This window comes from Coccinella septempunctata, chromosome 4 (genome assembly GCF_907165205.1).
Source record: "Coccinella septempunctata chromosome 4, icCocSept1.1, whole genome shotgun sequence".
NCBI classification, from domain to species: domain Eukaryota; kingdom Metazoa; phylum Arthropoda; class Insecta; order Coleoptera; family Coccinellidae; genus Coccinella; species Coccinella septempunctata.
Window position 1 is genome coordinate 2,343,346 of NC_058192.1, and position 24,662 is coordinate 2,368,007.

At 35.2% G+C, this 24,662-nt stretch overlaps 7 protein-coding genes across 7 annotated transcripts; 3 read left to right on the plus strand and 4 right to left on the minus strand.

Moving 5' to 3' along the window:
* Positions 1-269: 269 nt before the first annotated feature.
* LOC123312355 (N6-adenosine-methyltransferase catalytic subunit) lies at positions 270-2,531 on the minus strand. The gene is made up of 4 exons (XM_044896740.1): positions 1,719-2,531; positions 1,184-1,634; positions 635-1,030; positions 270-571 (listed from the first exon to the last, which is right to left on the minus strand). The coding sequence occupies exons 1-4, from the start codon at positions 2,343-2,345 to the stop codon at positions 375-377; spliced, it is 1,671 nt and encodes a 556-aa protein (XP_044752675.1). The 5' UTR covers positions 2,346-2,531; the 3' UTR covers positions 270-374.
* A 460-nt stretch (positions 2,532-2,991) lies between these two features.
* Positions 2,992-4,145, minus strand: LOC123312361 (DNA-directed RNA polymerase II subunit RPB7). The gene is made up of 6 exons (XM_044896747.1): positions 4,016-4,145; positions 3,848-3,957; positions 3,637-3,796; positions 3,535-3,585; positions 3,340-3,477; positions 2,992-3,117 (listed from the first exon to the last, which is right to left on the minus strand). Exons 1-6 carry the CDS (start codon positions 4,025-4,027, stop codon positions 3,067-3,069), a joined length of 522 nt encoding a protein of 173 aa, XP_044752682.1. The 5' UTR covers positions 4,028-4,145; the 3' UTR covers positions 2,992-3,066.
* Positions 4,146-4,528: 383 nt separating this feature from the next.
* LOC123312354 (zinc finger protein 135-like) lies at positions 4,529-14,224 on the plus strand. Its single transcript, XM_044896739.1, has 10 exons — positions 4,529-4,901; positions 5,002-5,418; positions 5,639-5,917; positions 5,986-6,069; positions 6,125-6,302; positions 6,406-6,781; positions 10,500-10,695; positions 10,755-10,922; positions 10,975-11,295; positions 13,022-14,224. Exons 1-10 carry the CDS (start codon positions 4,746-4,748, stop codon positions 13,301-13,303), a joined length of 2,457 nt encoding a protein of 818 aa, XP_044752674.1. The 5' UTR covers positions 4,529-4,745; the 3' UTR covers positions 13,304-14,224.
* Positions 6,941-8,719, minus strand: LOC123312358. The gene is made up of 2 exons (XM_044896742.1): positions 7,279-8,719; positions 6,941-7,034 (listed from the first exon to the last, which is right to left on the minus strand). The coding sequence occupies exon 1, from the start codon at positions 8,717-8,719 to the stop codon at positions 7,463-7,465; it is 1,257 nt and encodes a 418-aa protein (XP_044752677.1). The 3' UTR covers positions 6,941-7,034; positions 7,279-7,462.
* Positions 8,750-10,425, plus strand: LOC123312359. Its single transcript, XM_044896743.1, has 2 exons — positions 8,750-10,085; positions 10,332-10,425. Exon 1 carries the CDS (start codon positions 8,750-8,752, stop codon positions 9,899-9,901), a length of 1,152 nt encoding a protein of 383 aa, XP_044752678.1. The 3' UTR covers positions 9,902-10,085; positions 10,332-10,425.
* A 290-nt stretch (positions 14,225-14,514) lies between the features above and the next one.
* LOC123311492 (60S ribosomal protein L35-like) lies at positions 14,515-15,238 on the plus strand. The gene is made up of 3 exons (XM_044895510.1): positions 14,515-14,647; positions 14,726-14,862; positions 14,966-15,238. Exons 1-3 carry the CDS (start codon positions 14,645-14,647, stop codon positions 15,195-15,197), a joined length of 372 nt encoding a protein of 123 aa, XP_044751445.1. The 5' UTR covers positions 14,515-14,644; the 3' UTR covers positions 15,198-15,238.
* Positions 15,239-15,472: 234 nt separating this feature from the next.
* On the minus strand, positions 15,473-24,268 carry LOC123312157. Its single transcript, XM_044896413.1, has 4 exons — positions 24,051-24,268; positions 16,384-16,485; positions 15,994-16,333; positions 15,473-15,810 (listed from the first exon to the last, which is right to left on the minus strand). The coding sequence occupies exons 1-4, from the start codon at positions 24,078-24,080 to the stop codon at positions 15,776-15,778; spliced, it is 507 nt and encodes a 168-aa protein (XP_044752348.1). The 5' UTR covers positions 24,081-24,268; the 3' UTR covers positions 15,473-15,775.
* Positions 24,269-24,662: the final 394 nt, after the last annotated feature.

Here is a 24,662-nt window from a genome sequence, read left to right on the forward strand (position 1 = left end):
CTTGGAACCAAATACTCAAATGAATCAAAAATGTAACTGATCAAAACATAAGCATCAGCATCATCTATAGCCGGCACGAAATTCCTTGCCGAAGTGATAGTTTGCAACTTGCAAGAAATTTTGTCTTGAATTTCATTGTGAATGGTAACGGAGAACGCCATCTGCTAAGCTTCCGTGCCGAAGTGCACTTCGGCCCGTGAATTGATTGTGAATGTAGCTTTACTCAAATCGTTTGATAGCACTAAGGGATATCTTTTATAGATACATAATTTACTAAAAAATTTATTAAGAAATAATTTGTCAAGTTTTCATTCATTATCTACACAATGGCGCATCACATGTCAATGTTTCAGTATAAGAAATATTGATTTGATTCAATGACTGGCTTCAGGAGGTGGCGCCATACAGTTACCAGTTGGATATCTCTTTTTAAAATTCTCTATTAGCTCTGGATCTACTAATCTTATACCATCCACTTGATTGCCAAGAGTTATCCAGTTGGGTTGAATATTATGAGGCCTGCCAAATAATTCAATTTTTCTGGTACCAGGAGAAAGACGTTCTATCATTCCTATAAGATTAAATATGTTTTAACAATTAGTAACAATATTCCGATAGAATTTTTTTCACTCACCATAAATTTCATCAGGTTTATGACTTGTTGCCCGCACTTCTGCAACTATCACGTCAGAGTCCAAGCCTCTGTTCAAATTTTTTGGATTTCCCTTCATACCAACCAAGCAATGTTCCTTCCCATGGTTCAACCAATGGCCTGTCCGTCCTGTTCTTATTATACGTTGGAGTTGGTTTGTCTTAACCCAGATAATTTCATCGACTCTCTCGTAACCCCACAACTTCAAACACTCGCGTCCTAGTTCCATCGCTCTACCTGTGACCCATAGAAAAATAAGACCTTCGTCTTGAAGTTGAGGGATTCCCAGTTGTCTCATTTCATCATCGGACATTGTGCCATAAGGAAGTTCCATATGGATATCCCAAGGAGGGTCAGCCATAATTACAGCAAATTTACCTAAAATTGGCAAAATATTTGAGCTGAAGTGAAATATTGATGAAATGAGGCTTCTTCATCATTAAGTGTTTACTATCAGAGAGATTAACGTAGACACATCAAAACTTCTGTCAAACACCTGTCAAATCAAAATTTGGAAGATGACAAACTCACCTAAAACTGTCATATCCAGATACCTAAGATCACACTGGACCCACTGAGGAGGATATAGAGTGGTGGAACTTTCAGCCCTGATAGCAGGTACATTAGATCGATCTTGACCAGCATCTCCACTTTGACTGATCCTGTCAACTTCATAATGGACATATTTACATGTGTCCATATGGAAACATGTATTCAAAAATGAACAATCACCAAGGGCTTCATCAGTGTGTTTCTGAATAATTTTCTTGAAATGAAGTTTTTTACAGTCTGTGATACCATTTCTTCCACAGTCACCTTTTGTCCCATACTGACAAAACTCCATCAGCTGCTTACCTCCTTGTGAACGAAATCGTTCAGCAAGTGATCTTTCTTTCGCAGTTGGTCTACTAAGAAGTTCCATTATTTCTTCTCCGATTTTTTTGCTTTCACGTTCTTTGGTGGATGACATTGAAAGGAGGGACTGAAATGTATAAGAAATTATAAAAAACAGTCAACCTAACATCTTCCAATTCATGAAGTGATCAACTGAATAAAACCATATTACCATAATATCAGCCTTAGGTTCTTTCTTCTCTCTCTTTTTTCTGTCATCTTCTTCAGTATTTTTTTTGTCAGGTGAAATATCTCTTTTCTTTTTTTGCCTTTGTTCAGACTCTACAACATCTATATCTTCATAAAACTCAGCTATCATGGCATTGACCTTACTAACTTCTACATATGTAACACAAATATTGTATTTTCCATCTTTAGCATCTTTAACAGTGATCAGTTTTTGAGTAGCGAATTTTTGCAACAAATTACATACTTGCTTCTGTCTGGTGATCTCATCAGTGTCATTTTTGAGTTTCACACAAAGTTCTTCGGATGATATAGGAATCTGAAGAGTTACCTCACTGAGTATCTTGAGTAATTCTTTTTCAAGGCCTGGGTCTATTTTGATTTTGGTCAAGTCATCATCCTCTGAAGGATCATTTTTCAATTTAGTCTCTTCTTTTAAGCTTACGGAAGATGGACAACTAGTACCTTCTGAAGTGGTTGAAGAAGGTGCAGTTTTCTTCCCTAAGCTGGTACCCAAAATGTCTTGTCTTTCTTTCTTTCTTTTCTCCAAACGCTCTCTGAGACTATTTCTCTTACTTTTCACAGCTTGAATTTCTTCCCAGGCATCTGACATTGTAAAGGAATACTATTGTTCTGTCCAAGATTAAATCAACAATTGTTGTTCTATTTGTTCATCTTAAAAGTACCATGTATAAATTGCATACTACATATAATATTGATAATCTAAAAAATTTCGAAATTTAAAAATGTTTAGACAAGTAGGTTTACAAAACATAACCTTAATTCCCTTCAGGTTAGGTAACTCGACTCGTTACACTTGAACTACCAATTTTGAACTAAAACTTGACAAAAACAGCGTCAGAAATATCGTTGAATGCAAAGATTAGAGATCTTTGGTTGAATGGTAAGCCATTTCCAGAACGAATTACTCCTGCATTTTTAATGTTACAACTGAAGATTTTTTCTCATCGCAATTAGATTGTCTATGATCGCAATTTATGGTGGATTCACGCAGCCCTCCTAAAAACTAAAAAACCAACCGGCAGATGGCGATCACGTGAACATCATCTGCTAATTAGCAAATATTGCTAATTAGTAGTATTTAGCTAATTAGATAATTCCTACCTTTGGCAAAGAGAAATTCTTTGTCTTAGGTGTTAGTTCTGCTGCCCACCATTAGTCCATTAGATTTGAAATGAAATATTAAGGTATATTGAGGATATAAGAGGAAGTAGGTATTTGTGAATCATAAGCGAAAGAAAAGTAAAAAAAATAATAATTTACTTAATTCATTCTGATTCACAATGTAAAAAGGTATTATTAAACTAAAACAATCAATTTGTCACTAATCCTAGGTAGTCATCCATAAGTGTTCCTATCGCAAACTGAAACAAAAAAATTCTATTCTATAGAATTGGAGAGACTTCATTTGACAAAAACATAACTGCATGTACGATTTTTCTCTTAACCAAACTATATTATCCTTCCAATGCCCGTAAAACTTCCTACATATGAATGAAAATAAACATTTCTCATCACACCAATTTGTTGAACCCATATCAAAGGATTAGCGAGATGTTAGGACATTGACAATTCAAAATACTTACAATACCAGATGCATCCACCCTAGTTCCTACAATTTTCAGTCGAATTTCACCTTCAGCTGCAATAACAATATCTTCATCCTTCGTTTTGTAACATGGTGGATTCATATTAGGACAGAACTCCATTTCGGCAGGTATGGACTTAAAAAAGAAGAATTGAATTGTAATCAGTAAAAACAAATACTGTACTATACTCACATGATGGGATATGAAACAAGACAAGGGCCCGATTTCAGCAAACATTCCAACCTATCAAAAAAGTTCAATTATTATTGAAAACTCCACTGAAAAGAAACTCACTTTGTTGACTTGTCGAACAACAGCATCTAAAACTTCCCCTTTAAACGGCCTAAAGACGATAGCTTTATATTTAACAGGATACACAACAAAACCTTTTCCAGGAAGAATAAGACCTGCTCCAATGCTATCTATTGTTGTTACTGCTATAACAAAACCATATCTGAAAGAAAACACGTTAGCGAAGACCTTTGTGGGTGAAGTAACAACATACTTTCCTGTACAAGTTCCTTCCACTTCAGTGTAAAGTCTAGTTTTTACCATTTCCAATAACTGGGGTCCAAAATATTGAGGATGCAGGAGTATTTCATGCTCCAATGATATCTGAAATTATTAAATCACTAAGTCAATAAATTAAGATAGACCAACCAGCATCATTTACATGAAAGAACATTTTCCTTGAGCAATTTCTATTTCTTTTTTTAATTTTAAACCAGCATCAAATTTGAATTTTTTGAGTCCTCAACACCTTTGTAGGTTAGGGTGGATTTTTGGATTTCCAATGTTTCTAGACGATGCCGCTAGATGTCACCTGATTCGTCCTTTAATTTATTTCAATTCCATTTTTCTTTATGAATAAAAAAAACTAAACTTTTCCTGAAAAATTAATTAAATACTAAAAATAATAAAAATATATATTCAGTTCTTGTTCATCTTTCTGACCTGTTTCTAGTTTTCTAGTTTATTCTTCTTCAACTTCAACAGAGCCGGACTTTATTGATTTTAATAAAACTGAGCTTAAACTTTTGATAAGAATTAATTTTTGAAAAGCAACAACTTATCAGTTATCAAGACTGAAATTTCTACGATATGGCGATAAATAATGAATTCAAATGAGTAACAAAGAAATTATGGAATGATGGAATTCGTGAGAAAGTTGGCAACAATGTGTACTTTTCAGGACGGACGCTAGCGGTTTTGTGAGAAATTATTATTGCTATTTTGTTGTCGACATTCAATTTTCAGATATTTACCTGTGTATTTTCATGCTTGAGGATGGGAAAATGTTGAATGGAAATGATTGATTCGAAAAAATCAAAGAAAAGGTAACACATAAATTTACTTCGAGCCTCTAAAGATAGAGCTGGGGAGGCTCTTTAAAATTGATCAAAATGAGTGAAAATTCAGGACAAGTCGATCTAAATAATATTTGTCGTTCATGTATGGGAACAAATGAAAATATGCAAAATGTTTTCGAGGATAAAGAATATTTCAAGGATAACAAACTGCAATTAGCTGAAATGCTAATGGCTTGTACCTCAGTTCAAGTGAGTAAAGACTATGAATAAAAATTATGAATGATTAATTTCACATTGAAACAACAAAGTGCTGCTCCTGAGATTCTATTATTTCATTATTTATTTGAAGGTTACCAATGAAGATGGACTGCCTAATTTAATGTGTTCATCCTGTGAGAATAAACTGATTACAGCTTATGATTTCAAGCAACTGAGTGAGAAGTCTGATTTGTTATTACGAGAATTGTTAAAATCATTGCCTGAAGAAAACAATGTCAAGGAGGAGAGAATAATAATACAACCTGAACTGGGTAATGAGCCTTCAAATGAAAATGAGGATGATGATTATGATAATGATTTTGACAACGATGTAAATACTGCTCTAGAAGTAGACGATCGAGATTATTCAGATAGTGATTTTGAAGATCCTGAATCTAAAAAGGCAAAGAAGCCTAAGCATAAATATATATGTACTCAGTGTGATAAAGTTTTTCGTTCTAAGAAAGGTTTGAAAATTCATGAAAGGAAACATGGAGATAATGCAAAGGTATGAAATTTTGTCTTGTTTAGTCACCTGTTTTAAGTCTCCCTTTTGATATCTTTATATTTTTATTTGAGTAAAGATTTAGGATACAAATAAATGGCAATATCTTGATTGTTTGAGGTAGAGTTCTACCCCCTGTCAAAAACTCGCCTTTGAAAACACCCTGTATATATTCGTTGCTAGTCTTGAGTTTTGAAATATTTTCACTGCCTTTATGTATTAGGTTCTCAAAAAAGAGAATAAGGAAATTAGAAAAACAAGGTCTTCTAAGGATTCTTCAGAAGATATCAAGGAAGAAATCAAAATTGAAGAAATGGAAATTGATGCGATGTTGAAGGAAAAAACTAGCGAAGATGAACAAGAAATTCCTTTGGAAGTTGAAATTACTCAGGAGAGCAGAGTAGAATATGAATGTAATATTTGCTCTAAAAAATTCAGCTCTCCAACAGGCTTAAAAATCCATATGCGAACACATACTGCTGACAGTGTGTTACCATGTGAGGTAATTGAAACTGAATAAACCAATTCATTACAATTCCTATTTAATTGAGACATTTTATTTTATTTCAGGTATGTAATAAGACTTTTTCTAAAGCAAGTCATTTGAAACGTCATCAACAAACTCATGGAATAGTAGAAACAAAGGAAAAGAAGGTATTATCTGCTTTTCTTTCTTTACATTTTGAGTTTAATCGAATATTTTTAACAGCTACTTCAGTGTGAATTCTGCGATAGAACTTTCAAATATCGTAAGAGTTTCAATCATCATATGCAGTCTGAACATGGAATAGATGGCGATGATAGTGATGTTTGTTTATCAACTATTGCAGAGAAAGTTAAGAAAGAAAATGAAGATAAGGGAAATCCTAGTAGTGCAGAAAATGATGGTGGGTTCTAGTTGAAATTCATTTCAAAAAATATGAAAAATCAGCTTCGTAACTTTTCCCATATCGGTACTTCTTGTTGATTCGTTTTTTTTTTTAATTTCAGGGGATTGTGATGAAATCATCACATTGGAAAAAGACGAAGAAGGTGTTGTACCAGCTTCTGAGAAAAAACGCCCCCCCAAAGTCCATACGTGTCACGTTTGTCAGACTGAGTTCAGCAGGGCCAACCACCTGACCCGTCACATGATCCTGCATCGCGCTGTTCTCGTACACAAGTGCACACAGTGCGACAACGCTTACGCGACCGAGGAGCATCTGAAGAAACACGTTGAAGAGGGACACGTTAATAAGCCATACGCTTGCACGATGTGCAACAAGCAATTCAGCAGGGGAGAGCACTTGATAAGGCATTTAAAGACGCATCAGAACACCAGCGAGGAGGATTTGAAGTGTGCCATCTGCGAGAAAACGTTTACAAGGTGAGCCTTGAAAAATAAATCATTATTGACTTGATTCTTTCATCAAGTGAGTTTTTGATCTATGAATCGTTTTTCTTTAGGTGAAATGATATAAAACTAACTCGCTGTCTTGTAAATCTTGTCATTCGTACAATTCAGTTGAAATAATTGAATTAATGCTGAGTACTTTAATAGGAATTAGGACAGGTAGTGAAGAACAAGACTGCTGAACTAAATGCCGACGTTTCGTCCGTATATTCGAACTTTTTCAAGGCTACAATGGAGATACAAGAAATTAATCAGTACAATCCAGTAAAAAACAAGAATAATGACGGCTAACAAACAACGATAAATTGCATAATTAAATACTAAAAAACTTATGTGATATAGATGAAAACATTATACACAAAATAATAAATATCGAATAATAAATACGATGACTAGACAAACATTTATTCAATATACAAAGACAACAAACAAAAAATTGGGTAAAAAAAAACTGTGGTACAAAAACTTACCAAGTTCAATTTGTCTGATATAAAAGTTGTTGTTAACATTAAGATTCGGAAAAATTGCATCCAAGCTTTGTCAAATTTCATCCCAAACATGGAAAAACAGCTACAACTACCATCGAAATTAATTGATTAAACAATCGAGAACAGGTGTTATTACGCGCAGACACTATAGACATATGAATAATTTTCATATCGGAATACGGGAATCACGACAAAGAAACAATAAATTTGTGTATAATTGACTCAAATCTTGGGTGTCAGTTCTGTGGTTTACCGTGTTATTTAATCTAATATGAATCATCTCGCTAATGTTTCTTTTCTTCCAATTACTTTCATAATCAAGTATTTCTACATTGTCAAAATCAAAATTATGGCTTTCCGCAAATCTATGGGAAGCTAAAGCTGTAGAACTGTCTTTATCCCGGAACCTATCATCACAGTCATATTTGTGCTGCCTGATTCTCGTCTTCAGCAGTTGTCTCGTCTGTCCCACGTAACATTTATTGCACCCCAAACATGGTATTTTATATACAATACTTGAACGGTTGATGTTAGGGGTTGGATCTTTAAGTTTCGAGAAAAGAATCTGCGTCGTCAAAAGGTTATAAAAAACGAGCTCTGTAGTTTTAGATTTCTGTTTTATTGAATGAGCAATGTTATGACTCAGGCCTGATATATAGGGAAACTTGAAGTATCTTTTTACTTGATCTTCTGAGCTAAGGGTTTCGTTAATTCTAGGGTTTAATGGATTATATTCATTTATTATTTTATTCACGAATGTTGTTGGGTAATTATTAATTTTTAGAATTTCTTTGATCTTTTTCATGTTTTCTTTATAATATATTTTTGAGCTGAGGTGTGTTGATCGGTAAATAAGGTTTTTAATGCTGCCCACTTTATAAGACCTAGAAGTTTCTGAATGAAAATTGACTAACCGGCCAGAGTTAGTGGGTTTTACATACCATTTTGTAAGCAAACTGCCATCTTCACCACGAACCACCTTTATGTCTAAAAAAGGTAGCTCTCCATCTTTCTCTTTTTCTATGGTGAATTTAATACGTGGATGATATGAATTGAATTCTGATAAAAGTTCATCAGCTTTATCCGAAGGTATGGCTGTGATTGTGTCATCTACATAAAGTTTGATGAAAGCAACGATAAATTTAAGTTTTTGTAGGACCTTTTCAATCAGATATGTCATAATAAAATTAGCCAAGGACGGACTAGCTGGATTTCCCATAGCAGAACCATCGATTTGCTGGTAAAATTCACCCTCAAATTGGAAATAGCTAGAATCATATATATAAGCTATTATATCTATAAACAAGTTTTTTGGCATGTCTGTGTATGCTGAAATAAAAAGCCATTTTTCTTTTATTAGTGAAAGCACTAGATCTCTAGGGATGTTGGTGAATAACGAGACCACATCTAATGAGTACAGCATGAAGCCTTTTTTATTTCAGCATACACAGACATGCCAAAAAACTTGTTTATAGATATAATAGCTTATATATATGATTCTAGCTATTTCCAATTTGAGGGTGAATTTTACCAGCAAATCGATGGTTCTGCTATGGGAAATCCAGCTAGTCCGTCCTTGGCTAATTTTATTATGACATATCTGATTGAAAAGGTCCTACAAAAACTTAAATTTATCGTTGCTTTCATCAAACTTTATGTAGATGACACAATCACAGCCATACCTTCGGATAAAGCTGATGAACTTTTATCAGAATTCAATTCATATCATCCACGTATTAAATTCACCATAGAAAAAGAGAAAGATGGAGAGCTACCTTTTTTAGACATAAAGGTGGTTCGTGGTGAAGATGGCAGTTTGCTTACAAAATGGTATGTAAAACCCACTAACTCTGGCCGGTTAGTCAATTTTCATTCAGAAACTTCTAGGTCTTATAAAGTGGGCAGCATTAAAAACCTTATTTACCGATCAACACACCTCAGCTCAAAAATATATTATAAAGAAAACATGAAAAAGATCAAAGAAATTCTAAAAATTAATAATTACCCAACAACATTCGTGAATAAAATAATAAATGAATATAATCCATTAAACCCTAGAATTAACGAAACCCTTAGCTCAGAAGATCAAGTAAAAAGATACTTCAAGTTTCCCTATATATCAGGCCTGAGTCATAACATTGCTCATTCAATAAAACAGAAATCTAAAACTACAGAGCTCGTTTTTTATAACCTTTTGACGACGCAGATTCTTTTCTCGAAACTTAAAGATCCAACCCCTAACATCAACCGTTCAAGTATTGTATATAAAATACCATGTTTGGGGTGCAATAAATGTTACGTGGGACAGACGAGACAACTGCTGAAGACGAGAATCAGGCAGCACAAATATGACTGTGATGATAGGTTCCGGGATAAAGACAGTTCTACAGCTTTAGCTTCCCATAGATTTGCGGAAAGCCATAATTTTGATTTTGACAATGTAGAAATACTTGATTATGAAAGTAATTGGAAGAAAAGAAACATTAGCGAGATGATTCATATTAGATTAAATAACACGGTAAACCACAGAACTGACACCCAAGATTTGAGTCAATTATACACAAATTTATTGTTTCTTTGTCGTGATTCCCGTATTCCGATATGAAAATTATTCATATGTCTATAGTGTCTGCGCGTAATAACACCTGTTCTCGATTGTTTAATCAATTAATTTCGATGGTAGTTGTAGCTGTTTTTCCATGTTTGGGATGAAATTTGACAAAGCTTGGATGCAATTTTTCCGAATCTTAATGTTAACAACAACTTTTATATCAGACAAATTGAACTTGGTAAGTTTTTGTACCACAGTTTTTTTTTTTACCCAATTTTTTGTTTGTTGTCTTTGTATATTGAATAAATGTTTGTCTAGTCATCGTATTTATTATTCGATATTTATTATTTTGTGTATAATGTTTTCATCTATATCACATAAGTTTTTTAGTATTTAATTATGCAATTTATCGTTGTTTGTTAGCCGTCATTATTCTTGTTTTTTACTGGATTGTACTGATTAATTTCTTGTATCTCCATTGTAGCCTTGAAAAAGTTCGAATATACGGACGAAACGTCGGCATTTAGTTCAGCAGTCTTGTTCTTCACTACCTGTCCTAATTCCTATTAAAGTACTCAGCATGAATAACCAAGGACGTGATTCCTACTTCATTAATTGAATTAAGTTTGAAGTTTTATGGAAAACTTTTCAGGTCTGATCATCTGGCCAGACACACCAAGGTTCATCTTCTGCAAGATAAGAGGCATGTGTGCTCCGATTGCGGGAAGGCTTTCAACAGACTGGATAACTTGAAAACCCATCAGAGAATACACACGGGAATCAAAGATCCATCAAAACTTCACTTGTGTATTTATTGCGGAAAAGAATTCAATAACTCGAGTAATATGGTGAGAGATCGTTGGTTTCAATTGTGACCGAAATATTTTTAAAACGATTAATTTTCTAGATCGTCCACATGAGGAGGCACACCGGAGAACGTCCCTACAAATGTGGCCAGTGCGGCAAAGGTTTTCCGAGATCTCATGACCTGAAATGCCACGAACGTACACACTCAGGCGAAAAACCGTATCTTTGTACGTTGTGCGGAAAATCCTTCAACAAGAGCAACAAATTGGTGAGTCGCTTCAAACCGTTGAAACTTCCATAATTATCGTTTAATTTTACAGCTGAGACACACTCGAGTACACACGGGAGAGAGGCCCTACGTCTGCAGTATCTGCGGACGAGCGTTTACCCAATCCAACGATCTAGCCTTGCACATGAGGAGACACACCGGCGCCCGACCCTACGGTTGCGGCATGTGCCCCGCCCGATTCATCCAGTCGGGACAGCTGAAGGCGCACAGGAGGTCGACCGGGCATTGGGTAGAAACGCCGCCCGATCTGAAGGGGGGCCACAGGGTGGAACCGGTTACTCCGCTGTTGGATCCCATTCCCGTCAGGTTCCGGACGAAGCCCAAGATGGAGGACGAGAAACCTCCACCGCAGGTGAGGATAGGCTAGACTTCGAATAGTTTCTGTCAATTTTATTGATAAGAGTCGGTTTTCCATCTTAACAGGCTTTCGTATCATCATTGTCTCAGAAAATCGATAAGGATTTGTAATAATCCCTCGAAATCAGAAAAACATGAACCTAACCAACACTTCTGTGACCCTTAACGGTCCTGTCAAAGTCAGCCGATTCGAAATGCTCTACTCTGTGATCCCTGCTAACCTTACTTTTGTGTTAACTGACGTTGACATTGACAGGACTGTTGAGGGGTACACAAGTGTTGGTTATGTTTATGTTTCTGTGATTTCAAGTGGTTTTTATAAATTCTTATCAATGTTCTTCAGTGAATTTAATTATCCTTCAGAGGTGATATGAAAATCCGGTAAAATAGAAAACCGACGATTATCGATAATATGGACAGGTACAATTTGATGTTTCATGATCAGAAGTGTCATATATGGTTTGTTTGCCCCTCAAGTTACGTCTGTTGGCAACATAGACATAGAGACATGGACTGTGCTTTCCCTTTCTATCTATGCATGAAATACTGTCAAAAAAAGAGACAGAGAGAAACGCACGTCGGTCATGCAGTTGTCTTTTTCTAGAATTTTGATTGGTCCTCACTCACCTTTATGTGAACAAAAAAGAGACAGGTAAATGCCCGACGATCATTTCTCTCTTTCTATAAAAGAGACAATTTCATGCTGACATTGCTCAGTCCATGTCTATGGTTGGCAAACAAACCATCTATGACGTTTATGATCACAAAGCTTCAAATTGTCAATAATAATAATAGGGAACTCTAACCATTTGTCAAAATCAGCTAAGCGATCGTTGCCGTGGGGCACACAAGCTTTTCCCTCCTCATGGGATTCGCATGCTGTTTTGGTCGAGTATTGAATGTTGTGCCTGTTCTTAGAAAAAATGTTCTTACGGGCGTTTGATTAGAGTGATTAAACTATAACTTTCTCAGAAATTCCTCTTTACAGTGATAATAAAAAGCTTTCTTTGCCCCACAACAACGGACGTTCAGCTGATTTTGACAAATCATTAGAGTTCCCTATAAGATTTGACATTCATTGAACGACATTTCCACAGAAAATTTGATAATTTATAAAAACCACTCGAAATCACAAAAACATGAACCCTGCCCCTAAGCGGGCCTGTCAAAGTCAGCTGTACTGAAATGTTCTATTTGTGACAAACGTAAGACGGCAATTTATTCTGTGATCGTGGATTTGTTAACATTTTCGTTCGGTAAACATCGAAATTTTACGTTTTCTCAAGCTTTTTCGGTCGTTTCCCAAAGGTTTCCAGGGCCGGTATTGTTACCTGGACGCGGTACTATTATTCGTGGTTTCTTTCGCGGCCGGCGAGACGCAGCGATTTGGATAATTAGAGTATTTTCAGAATCCTCTAAAAGCTCTCATCTTCCCCCTTGCCTGTCCCACTCGGAACTAACCTCACTTGTCAAACTGACGTTACCCTGTTTTTGTAAGAAACGTCAGTCGGGAGCTTATTCTGTGATCGTTCGGTAAACGTCAAAAATCACAATTTTCTTTTTTTTTCTGGTCGTTTCTCATCGGTCCGAGATTGTTACACTACAGACCCTAGGGAACACAAAGAGCCCTTCCGCACCACTTTCGAAACTCGTGAATCGGCTCAGCCGCACCCTGTATATACCGATTGGTTTGTATATATGCCCGAATTTGTCCTTTTTAGATGATAAATCACATCCAGCCTGTTCCCCAACAAGAGATGATGAACAATTACCAGATGGTGTCGGTGGTACCGTGTCCTCCGAAGCTGATAGGGCTCGGATTGTCGCCGGAGACAATAGCAGCAATGGCGCCGCGACCTGACGCAGCGGACCACAATAATTTACCGGCCGATATGAAACTCAAAATGGAGAACACGGAAAAGGAGAACCAAACAATGGCGGAAACTTCGTTCCACCATGACGCGTTCGCGTTGCAGAAAGGTTACTTTCCGAATTACATGTAGCTGTCCGACTTCCATAGGAATTTTAGCTAGGTACGGTAGAAAGGGAGGTTCTGTGAAATTTGGCAATCGGGATCCGAGTTTCGGGTGAATCAACGTTACAGGATTCCTTCTTAAATCAAACTGGTTGGTTGATGAATATGAATTATCATTGGCAGCTGAGCCATGCAGATTTGTCCATTCGATTATTTTGTAATATCTTCCTATTAGTATCGGGATCATTAGTAGACTTCGTTCAAAACTTGTGTATAAATGTATGTTTATACGCTATCTAGTATAATTACTTTGAATCATTCTATCGCTGCAAAAAATATGTTGGTGAAATTATTAAAACAGATATTGCCAAATTTCCCAAGACAGAACACATGTATTATCGTAACTGTATTACTTAGAGATATTTATAATATTAATTTAGTTACTTTCATGGACTTCACTGCTTTAAGTATAAGTGTAAAGAGATTAAGGTCATTGATCAACGCTTCGAATATTTTTAATTAGTTGAATATTCAAATGTAGTTGTATATTTTGATGTCATTTATTTTAGGATTCATCCTTTAATTTATTCCTTAAGTATTCATTGAAATTTATTATTCATAGTGAATATTTATTACATCACCTTCCAGTCTTTCACACTTTGCTTCCGTTCACTGCTGAAAATATAAATTTATCGAAATGATATTGTAATTTGTGTGAATTTGTAGCTGCATTAGTGGAAAAAATTTTGTGATTGATTATTTTGAATGATTCTCATCGAAATGGAAAAAAAGCATCACAAGTTTACATTTTTTGTAAATTTAGCATATTAACGAATCTAGAGTTTTTCCATTTGTACTTTTTTAGTTGACTGCATATTGAAATCTGTGTACATTTGTAAATATTTTTAAATTATATATTGTCATACGTAGTATTTGATTCAAATAAAAATTATTAAACAAAAACAGTTTTTAATTTCTTAGATAGTATGTTACATTCCTTCTATCGACATTGGAACGTCCTCAAGATTTTTCATCTTTATATTCTTGATATTTAAAAAAATTCTCCTCTATGATCTACATCCACAAAGGAGCAGTTGTCTATGATTCATATCAGAACATAGATCATTTATATGTGAAACATAGAATATTTTACTCTTCTATTTTCATTTTCTTGTGTTGGTGTCACTGACTGAGCATAGATTTTCAAGTGAAGATCATAGACAAATATTTAGAATTTGAGGTTAACTCAGGGACATAAAGTAAAGTTAGGTTAGGTTAGGCCTCATCTTTCCAAAGACGGAGAAAGTTCCTTTGGTTTCAAGCATCGTGTTAACACAGGGACAACCTCTGAGTTAACATAACCACCAAAATGGTAAATTTCAATTTGTATTTCTCTAAACATATCTGCTACCGTTGATGTTTATTCATTAAACATAACTTTATATTTTAGGGTAAAGTTAAGTGCTGTGATTTGAGAACAAAAGACAAAAAAGAGCTCACAAGGCAGCTCGATGAGTTGAAAAAAGAACTTACAACCCTGAGGGTAGCGAAGGTTACTGGTGGTGCTCCCTCCAAACTTTCCAAAATGTAAGTAATGTCTCCCGTTAACATTTTGATTCCTCTGAATTTCACTGGATTCTGAAATCTTTTTGACTGGAAGCAGAAGTAACTAATTCATTTGTGATTTCAGTCGTGTGGTCAGAAAAGCAATTGCCAGAGTCTACATTGTTATGCACCAAAAACAAAAAGAAAATTTGAGAAAGTTGTACAAAAACAAGAAATACAAGCCTTTGGATTTGAGGCCAAAGAAGACGAGAGCCATAAGACGTCAATTGACTAAACATCAAATAGCCCTTAAGACTCCTAAAGACATAAAGAAGATGTCAAAATATCCCCCTAGGAAGTTTGCTGTTAAGGCATAAACTGATGTAAAGTAAAAATATAAGTTTTCTTAAAGTATAAACCAGTTTTCTTTATTATTTCCCATTTGTAATAAAAACATTGCATCACGAGCTAAAAAACATGCCCAACTAGGGAACACAAGATCATTATTGATCTAGCACCTCTTTATCTTGTCCTGGGTAGATTAGACCATAAGGTCACTCAGCTGAAGTGTTTGTCTTCCATTTGGTAATTATAAAATACATCTATCTCAAGTTGCTGTGAATTGTTCCAGGAAACCTAAATAAGACGAATATTCAACAAGGTAACTTTATTTCAGTTTCCCCTTATTACTTGGTCCAAATAAATATATAAATTAGGTCAAATTGAACTACATGTTTTCTTTAGAAATTGCCATGTTCTTGAATTTGGCAGCAAATAATAAATAAAAACTATACATATCGATACAATTTTTTAGAATATCACAGAAGATTATTAGATATTTTTACATTACAGACTCCACCAGTGGAGATGTCAGAAATAAATAAAACACTAAAACACATATCTTGATAAAAGTACTAATACATCGTATCAATCCTAAGAGATCGTCCCATATTCACTAAGACCACAGCAGTCTTCTCTGTTGGGCTCGTTCTGAAAAACACAAATATTATACTTAAGTATAGAAAAGATGTGTGAAAAATGGATTGAACTGATGAACAAGGTATAAATGAATAGTGGCGAAAAATTTTCTAGTGACTATTTTTGCTTCAACTCTCAAAAGAAAATAGTTGAGAAAACTTGTCATTTTCAGCTGGATCAGCTTTTTATACTCACTTTCTAAGAACCAAATGGCGGCCATGATTCCAATAGTAAAAAGTGTCGACATCGTAACTACCAGAACGGTCAATTGGTGTTTCCTACAGAAGCTCCTCGGTTTAGGAGGTCTAGTATGTACATTTACAACTGTAAAATGTGTGGAACTAGCTAAGGAAGCGCTGTCAGGATCCTGCTTCTTGGGTACCAGACCAGGAAAATTTTCATTGTGGGGGTATTGGTCCAGGTAATATCGTATGTTTTGATCTCTTGTACTAGAACCAGCCTCTTTCGTCAATTCCGCCTTTTGAACTTGAGCCAAATTGGCCGCTGTCAGTAAAAGCGAGCCCGATCGTGCGCTCTGAAAAGTTTCCATCGTAAAAAGGCCACAAAATATGAAAATATACTTACATGGCTGCTGTTTGTACTTGAAGATTCTTGCGAACCAGGCGAATCTCGAGCTAGTGTGGGCCTTGGAATATGCCAACTCTTTGCGAGATCTGCTGAAGGGATCTGAAATGGAAGGACCATGATTTAATGATGGATTGCTCAAAGAGTCACTCCAGAAAAAAATCTAGGGATTAGAAATTTTCAAGCTTGTTTGGATGAAGATATATTCCAAGTTTATTTTGGTAAAACCTCACTCAATGCTTTTTTATTCCATTTCAACATCGACTGCCCTTACATATAGAAAAATTCTTCAGAAGGAATCAAGTTCTAACGTTATTACTTTTACGTTATGCACTGAACATTTTTCTCATTATAGCTGGCCAATGAAGGTCGCATTCAGTTTGCAAATTGCATAATTCAACTTTTTGTTATTCTCAGTTGCAGAAAAACGGTTAACCAACAGGAAAATTGAAGCAGTGAAAAAGCATAATTTCGAGGATAATTCGAAAAATATAAAAATCTAATTAACATTGAGCAGCGCAAGATTAAAACTTGGTGTTCATGAACCCAGCGCGCATTCAATAACAACAATATCCCTGACGCTACACGATCATACTAATTTAACGCATAGTATTAGGTATCAGACGAAGAATTAGAATTCTAATCAAAGGTTTTCAATGAATAGGTGGCGTAACATTATTTCGAAATCGAAAGTTCAAGTTTAGCTTAACATTTCATGCATCTCGCGTGCGGGCATGATTCATTTCAGCTGATGGTGGTTATATACTCTGATACGGAAAAATTGTATATAAGGAATCGAAGGCTGATCTAGGTCCGTTTTGCTGAATTCGAAATGAGCTGGTTCGAACCCATGACATTCCTGCATTTTTTGAAAGACTCTCGAGGATGTAAGATCGCAAGAAATATTATGCAATGGAAAAACCAGAGTAAACTGTAGAATTCATAATGCTTTGGAAGGGAAATGTTGGAATAAAAAGTAATACAGAATTAGAATCAATCTTTTTGGCTTTTCCATGTCCTATTTCCCAGCCAGTCATCCCCCAGTTTTCCTGTGTGACGACTCAAATTGTATCTTACGAGAAAACTTTGAATTTTCATGGCAATAAAGATGCTCTCGCCATCTTCAACAACTACACTGGTTCAGCCAGACTTGAAGTCATTATTGAAGACTCAAATCAATGGGATATGAACCCTCAGTCTTACTGGCAGGAGCACTAGATATGTCTACCTTTGTGCTTAAGAATGTCTTGAAAGAAACCTTCAAGGGGAAGCACATCTACATCGAAACAGCCAATCCACGCTAAAGGGCCTTGGTTTAACACAGCCAGGCTTCTCTGTTGACTTTGGAGTGCTGTAATACCATCAAGCTATACCTTCTTACTTTCGGAAAGGGTATCAAGGTTAACACCTGTGGACCTGAACTCCCATATGGGCATGAGAAACACCAAAATAAGGAAGAGAAGTCCAGGAATGGGAGATGAACAGTACATAACTATCATTTAGGAGGAACACACCCCTGGCCTTGCATTGGCAAAAGCCTACATCATATAGCTTCTGAAGCTACCAAGAAAATATCTTCTGCTCGTGCTCTTGCAGCCCTTACACGAGCAAACTATCATTGATCAAATGCAAACGATGCGGAAAATGTCAACTCTGAAACTCAGCCGTCCACAGTGAACATTTCCTGAACAAACTATCAATTAAAAAGCATAATATGCAGATATTGAACGTCGAACGTAGATACCACCAACGATCACGTTTTCAAAGGAACGGAAATACACATAATCGGCGTTCATCTAAATGCCGATTCGAAGATGTACATACCATTAATTGCCGCATAATACCATAAGATGATGAGTGTTATTGCCATAACTTCAACAGTTTTTGAGTCATTGTTAAGGTCGAGAAGAACATCGACTGCTTCTTCATGGTCAATTCGATTTATGATTGAGAAATACCGAATAGCGATTATAACTAATAAGTTCGGTATTTAGCATTGTAAAGAGCATGTTTCGTTTGATTTGCCATTGAAAGAACCGATTTCTAAGAATCGGGATGCGAGCTGGAAAAATCCGGGAACATTTCGTTGAAATTGCTCGACACCATACTTATTGAAACCTTACCTAACCATCTCATACGATATGGAGAAGAAAAAATGAGGCATCCCTAGGGAAAATGCATTGGTGATCTCGTATCCATTATTCTTTTTGTTGCTCCACAACAGGGTGAACAAAATAATATGTGAGTTTCATTATTGCACAACAATTCTTTTGTGGCAAAGTCGATGATGTCTTTAAACTTAATCTGCTGCAGATATTTTATCCTACGATTGGAATTTATCCGAGAAACCTCTTCAGGATAATGAGGGAAAGCGTCATTATTATTGTCCATTGTAATATAACCAGTGCTCTGTTTTAATTAAACTAATCTTGTAGTAAATCTTCTGGTGATTGACCTTACACTTCCCATATACTTCTGATACTCATTGTTGGACTGGAAACTGTAATTTTCCTTTCTATTAATGAGAGAGGAAATTTTTCTATCGGCTCTACAGTTACAGTTAATTGAAATAATGATAATCAATGATTATTTTCACCTTTTAACATATTTATAGGTTGGAATGAATTTATAATATCGTTTGAAGTTGCCATTTTCCCCACACACATGTTGAATAATGATGAAGCCAATCCAATTCAAAAACTAATCGAAGAAAATTACTTATACAGAATGAACTATTCGAATGATTGCACTTATATTCCCAAAGACTTTTGTCGTAGATATTTATGGATTTATGGTTTCAACCTTCGTTCCTTGTATCTTATTAGTCAGCTAGTAAATTTCATTGAATGGCCCTCCAGATTCCCAGACTCAACACTTCATCTTCTTTAGAGATCTTCCACTACGAATATAGTGCATGTGTGAACATAACAGAAAGTCGTGGTTGCAGTTTAATGTTTAAGGAAATTCATTATTGTGAGGTTACCGAACATTTTTGTTGAATACCAGTGTTTTTCACTGGTATTCAACAAATTTAACAATTGCTCTATCTGAATTGTCCTTGACATTTCCTTAAACATATTTAAAACTTAATACAAGCTAGTGAATACCTTTAAACGCTCTAGTTGCACAGAATTCTTAGCTTCTTTTACGAATTTTTGCTGTCTTCAAGAAATGAGATGAAAATTTAAAAGTTTTCTTCTGGATAGGAGTTCTCTTGACGGATACTGGCGTACCGGATTATGATGAAACCATATGACGCCGGTTAGTTAGCGGGATCCGGGATATTCCAAGAAGTCCGGTCTAGAATTGAGCTGGGGGCTCATTAATTCATTACGATGCTGCTAGGTCATTCAAGGTAGCTCGGTTGCTATTGATAGACGAATATTTCGGCAGTTACGTGTTCTTTGGCCACGGTCAGGAACCTCAACAACACACCAAATAAATGCACAGGAGGAATTTACGAGGAATCGCCTTATAAAATTTATCGCTTTATTTCGATGTCGCTGAAACTGGCTAGATTCACTGTTTGGAGGTCGAAAGTCATCTGCTTGACTCTCTTAGCATCTGAATTAGATGGGTTGAATAGACTCAGCGAAGAATGCATTGAAATTTCGTTTTGAACGTGGGCGTTAAGGGATTTCCCCTGACGTTTCGTCCAAAACTGTGGTGGGCATCCTCAGACAACGACAACAGTCTCGATATTGTTTGCAACAACAGGTGCAAATGATTCCTATAAGCGTGCAGTTTTATTACTGTTTTATTACATCTTTTTCTGGAATATGTGCACATAATTCATTGCGAATAATAAAAATAGGTTAAGGTTATTCTGTTATTACACATACAAACAAAGAATCTGCCGATGACTCCATTAAAATTAATTAACTGAATGAATTCGGTTGTTCGTAGTATTAATTATGCAAACCGTAATATCCTCCTTTTATGTCTTTTTTATAGATCAATGTTACGAGCACCGTTAACGTGAAGAACCAATCAGAGTAGCTGACAAATTCGATTATAATTATGCATGGGTAATTACTGAGAATCGTTGTTGCGTATTGTACCCATCTCAGCTGAAATATTTCTTGATTTACAGCTGCATACTGTGAAATAGCTCAAGCAAATACACCATAATATAATAATGGGAATAATTGTATTCTGGTGAATGTCCGATGGCTCTAGCTATGATATTAATAGAAGTTTTCAGTTTTTCCATTTGTTGGTTTGAGAACCAGAACGAATCTTTCGTTACAATACCTTGCCAGCACAGAAAAAAAGGCGTTTTTTTTTTCGTGCATTATATTTATGGTTTCATCCATAGACAAGGATTTATTTATTATTAAACTATGGTTTCATATCACAGAACACATTTTTAGTTTAGACGTTCTGTGATTAAACCATAGTCTAATAATGCATTAAATTTAGTCTATGGATGAAACCATAAATATAATGAACGAAACAGGAATAAAAACCGACTGAATAATGTCAAAACACCTGGAAAATACAATATAAATTTTTTTTTATATCACTTGGATTTGAGAGCCAGGGACATTCCAAGGATTGTAAAATCATGAAAGCAACCGAAAGGTACAAATATAATTTAAAAAAAATAGATTTCCATTGAAAGAGCTTTTTCTATTATTTACAAGGTTGGCAAACGTTCCTGAACTCGCCCATTGACTTGCAAAATGCCACAAAATCTATGATATGAAGAAAATAATTGCATATATGCGTAATTCAAATTGCAAATGATATTCTGAGTTAAAATTAATTGAATATCAAAGGTGAATAATTCAAGAACAGACGAACAGATTTTTTCAGTCATGTTCAAGAAAAATTTCGATGAAATATCCACCTCATTTATACCTGAACTCTTTCAGTCGTTTCAGACAAACTACTCTTCTTTTTGCCGATGAGAAAACCTTGTACAAAATTACCTTTGACTTTTACCCGCCTAAACAAAGCCGTAATTACAGTAAATATCTTCGGCGAAGAAATATACCTGGTGACCACTCGTAATTAATCCGGAATAAACGTCAAAACAAGTTTCATTTGAAAAAAATCGAGCAGATTATCATGTCTTCAGCCAAGGCTAACAGGAGAGAGCTCCGGGTGGGTTCTGTACACCCATTTGGAACACGGGCACCACACCCCAAATATTAATAATCGGAATCGCATTACGAACCCATTTTTTCCGTCAGAAAATGAAATAATATCGCCGGGTTATTGCATAATTTGGATTGGCAGTTCCTTGTAGGCGGTTTATTACAGTCTGCGAGATAAAATAGAACTTCACCATCTATAAACACCGAGAATTTCTTGAAAAGGTTTAACCTTTCGTCAAATAAACCGAAAGATTCTAGTAAAATGTATCACTGAACGATTAAAATTTATTCAAGGCTGAAGGGGTTGGTACTATCGAAGGAATTCTTAGGAAATCGATCTGTTCTGCTCTGCGAAGTTGGGTAACTTTATTCTCTTGAAAGTGATGGTATTATTTACCTATTTATCGGTCAGATAAATTACTGGTAGCTGTTTCATTATAAGCCGTAAAATTTCTTTAAATTATGATCATAATTTCAATCCATACTAGATAGAAATAGCATCAGAGGCACGAACTTGAGTTATCCACTGAAAATTGAAGGCTTGAAATTAGAAAATGATATTTAACGAAATTTTCTCCGTTTTGTACGCAGGATTATGAATATTACACATTTTCTCAATATTTTTCGACAATCATCATTTCGAATATCTTTTAGTAGAGCCCATAGCGTGAATATTTAATAAATTTTGCACTTGCATCACTTCAGGAATAAAGTGAGCTAGCTTCTTGTGAAACTCAAAGGTTTTTCTTGGCTACATTATTCGTTTCAACGAAAAAATCGAATGACATGCGCTGCATTCAATATATTTAAAAAGGGAATTCCTCAGCAATTGAATTATTCATCAGATGTCATTTTATTCAATAATATAAGCAATCCACCTCTAATGAATGCAGAACTGTCTCAATGGTTTCGAATATAGATAAAGGCACCATTGCTTCCCATTTAATGTCATAATTTATGGGTGTTCATTCAAATAATAAATGAACATCCTGATTTATACATATTTCCTCACGATTTGTAAGATATCGAAAATATGTTACAAAAATACGACTTTGTTGCAAAATTACATTAGACCCGTATGTTTTAATTTTCACATAATCAGTAACAGTGATAATTTCCTTTGAATCCATTATTATTTATTCGAATTGCACAACAATGAGGTGCTAAGTCAGAGCTCATAATGGGAAAAGGAATACATTAGCTGAATGAAAAGAGTAGCACAAGGTAATTTTTCTCAAACGAAATGTTAATGACGGATGAAAATCCTTGACTATAGAGGCACGTCAAAACAATTTGAACAATATCGTTTGTGAGTTCATTAACTGGGCGAAGAACAGATGGTCAATGTTGTCGTGTTTCCACTGATAATTGTTTAATTTTTTTTCTATGTATTATTAGAAGAATAGAATTAAGTTTCTGGAGAGATTTCTCAAAAGGACAGTTTTTTATCTTCGACAATTATTCTGGCGTTTCTTCATTGATAGTTGAGGGGCAGGACATATTTGAATGGAGATACATTTTTACATTCTGAACATAGAACCTTGAATAATAAATACAGTTTGGGTAGATTTGAGTACGAATTTCTGAGTGAATATTTTATGTCTTAAAGAATGCAAAATTGAAAATATATAAGAACATAGAGGACAGTAATAAAATTTTCATTTCTCTTTAGACAACTTATTTTTTCGATTAAGAGTTACGATTTCTAGTAATCAAAAGTTAGTGGAATTATTCTTCTATTTTCCATATTCGATATATCCTAATTGTAGAGGTGTCTAGTTTTGGAAATTGTGTTATAGGGGGTAAAATCTGAATTTTTTTCCAGATTGTACATGTGGTTATTTGATAGAAACAGGACAAAAAAATCTTCTTTCAGAGCATGACATGTATTTCAATATAAGAATAATTTCGAAAATCCATAAAAAGGGGATAAAATGGTGGGAAATATTGTTACTTTTCATTAATGAAACTACTTTGAACAGTGCTTCAGTTGTTTCTCCTTGGAGTGTTATTTTTGAACGAAGAAAAAATCCTGGAAACACGATCTTACCATACCTTAAGCTAAAGGTAAAATTTCGAGAATCTTTCTAATATTGCATTAACCCCAGTATCATTTCATCCTCTTACTCTGCTCTTTCTTTTATGGACAATATCAATTGAAAAACAATGCTGTACTTTTAGCCCCATCTTGTATGAATTTCGCTTCACCAAGCAGGGAGGGGTTTAAACTTTTTTGTAATTTTTGGTTTTCTATTTATTTCTTTTTATCTTCATATTTTGGTCAATATGAGTTGAATTAGAATCGAAAATTGATATGTGTTTTAGTCATTTGGTTTCATATATGCCATATTATGCAAAATTATGGGAAATATAAAATAGTGACTATATATTGTTTCGTGAAATAGTACCTCGAAGTATCAATTTTTATTCACTCATAATCTCCCTTGAGCCCATAGAATTGTACCAGAAAATTTTATTGAGATCCGAATTTCCTCAGGAAATTAAGGAAAAAAAATTATTATTATCCTTAAAATTTTTTTCGCATAAAGTCCATTTGCCACTTACGTTATCCGGTACGAAACTTTTATTTTCCATATTTTTCTTTCGTTTTATGAACTTGGGCACCTAGATATCATCCACTGCACACCACTCTCTGTGTTCGCTCCTATTTGCGTCCTACGTAAGTTGCCCAGCAACTGCACTGACTACGTTTCGCGACTTACTGATTTCAGCATCCGGCTGGCACATTCTTAAAAGGATGCCATCCGAACGATCTTGATTCTTGATTGCCGCCGCCTCCCGATCGGGATTTACAGATCGGAGACGGATCTGCACACGCACGTGTGTGGGGTGGATGGAGATCCCTTTCGATCGGTGAAAATCCTGAATCAGGATAGAATCCGTGTAATTGTATTGCATCTGCACCCAGTATTATTTGATTAACTCCTGACTATTTGTGGCAATGTTGTATAATCGAGGGATTTTTTGTGTTCTTGGGACATAGACATAATTTAAAATTCAAAATAATCATAGACGTAGCTTTTTTAGATCTGTGGAAATCATAGAACTATAAAGATAGAAGGCATAGAATTATGTGGTGGAAATATTGCATAGACATATATGTAGTCTCTATGTCTATCATAGACATAGAGTCTCTATGTCTATGATGTCTATGAA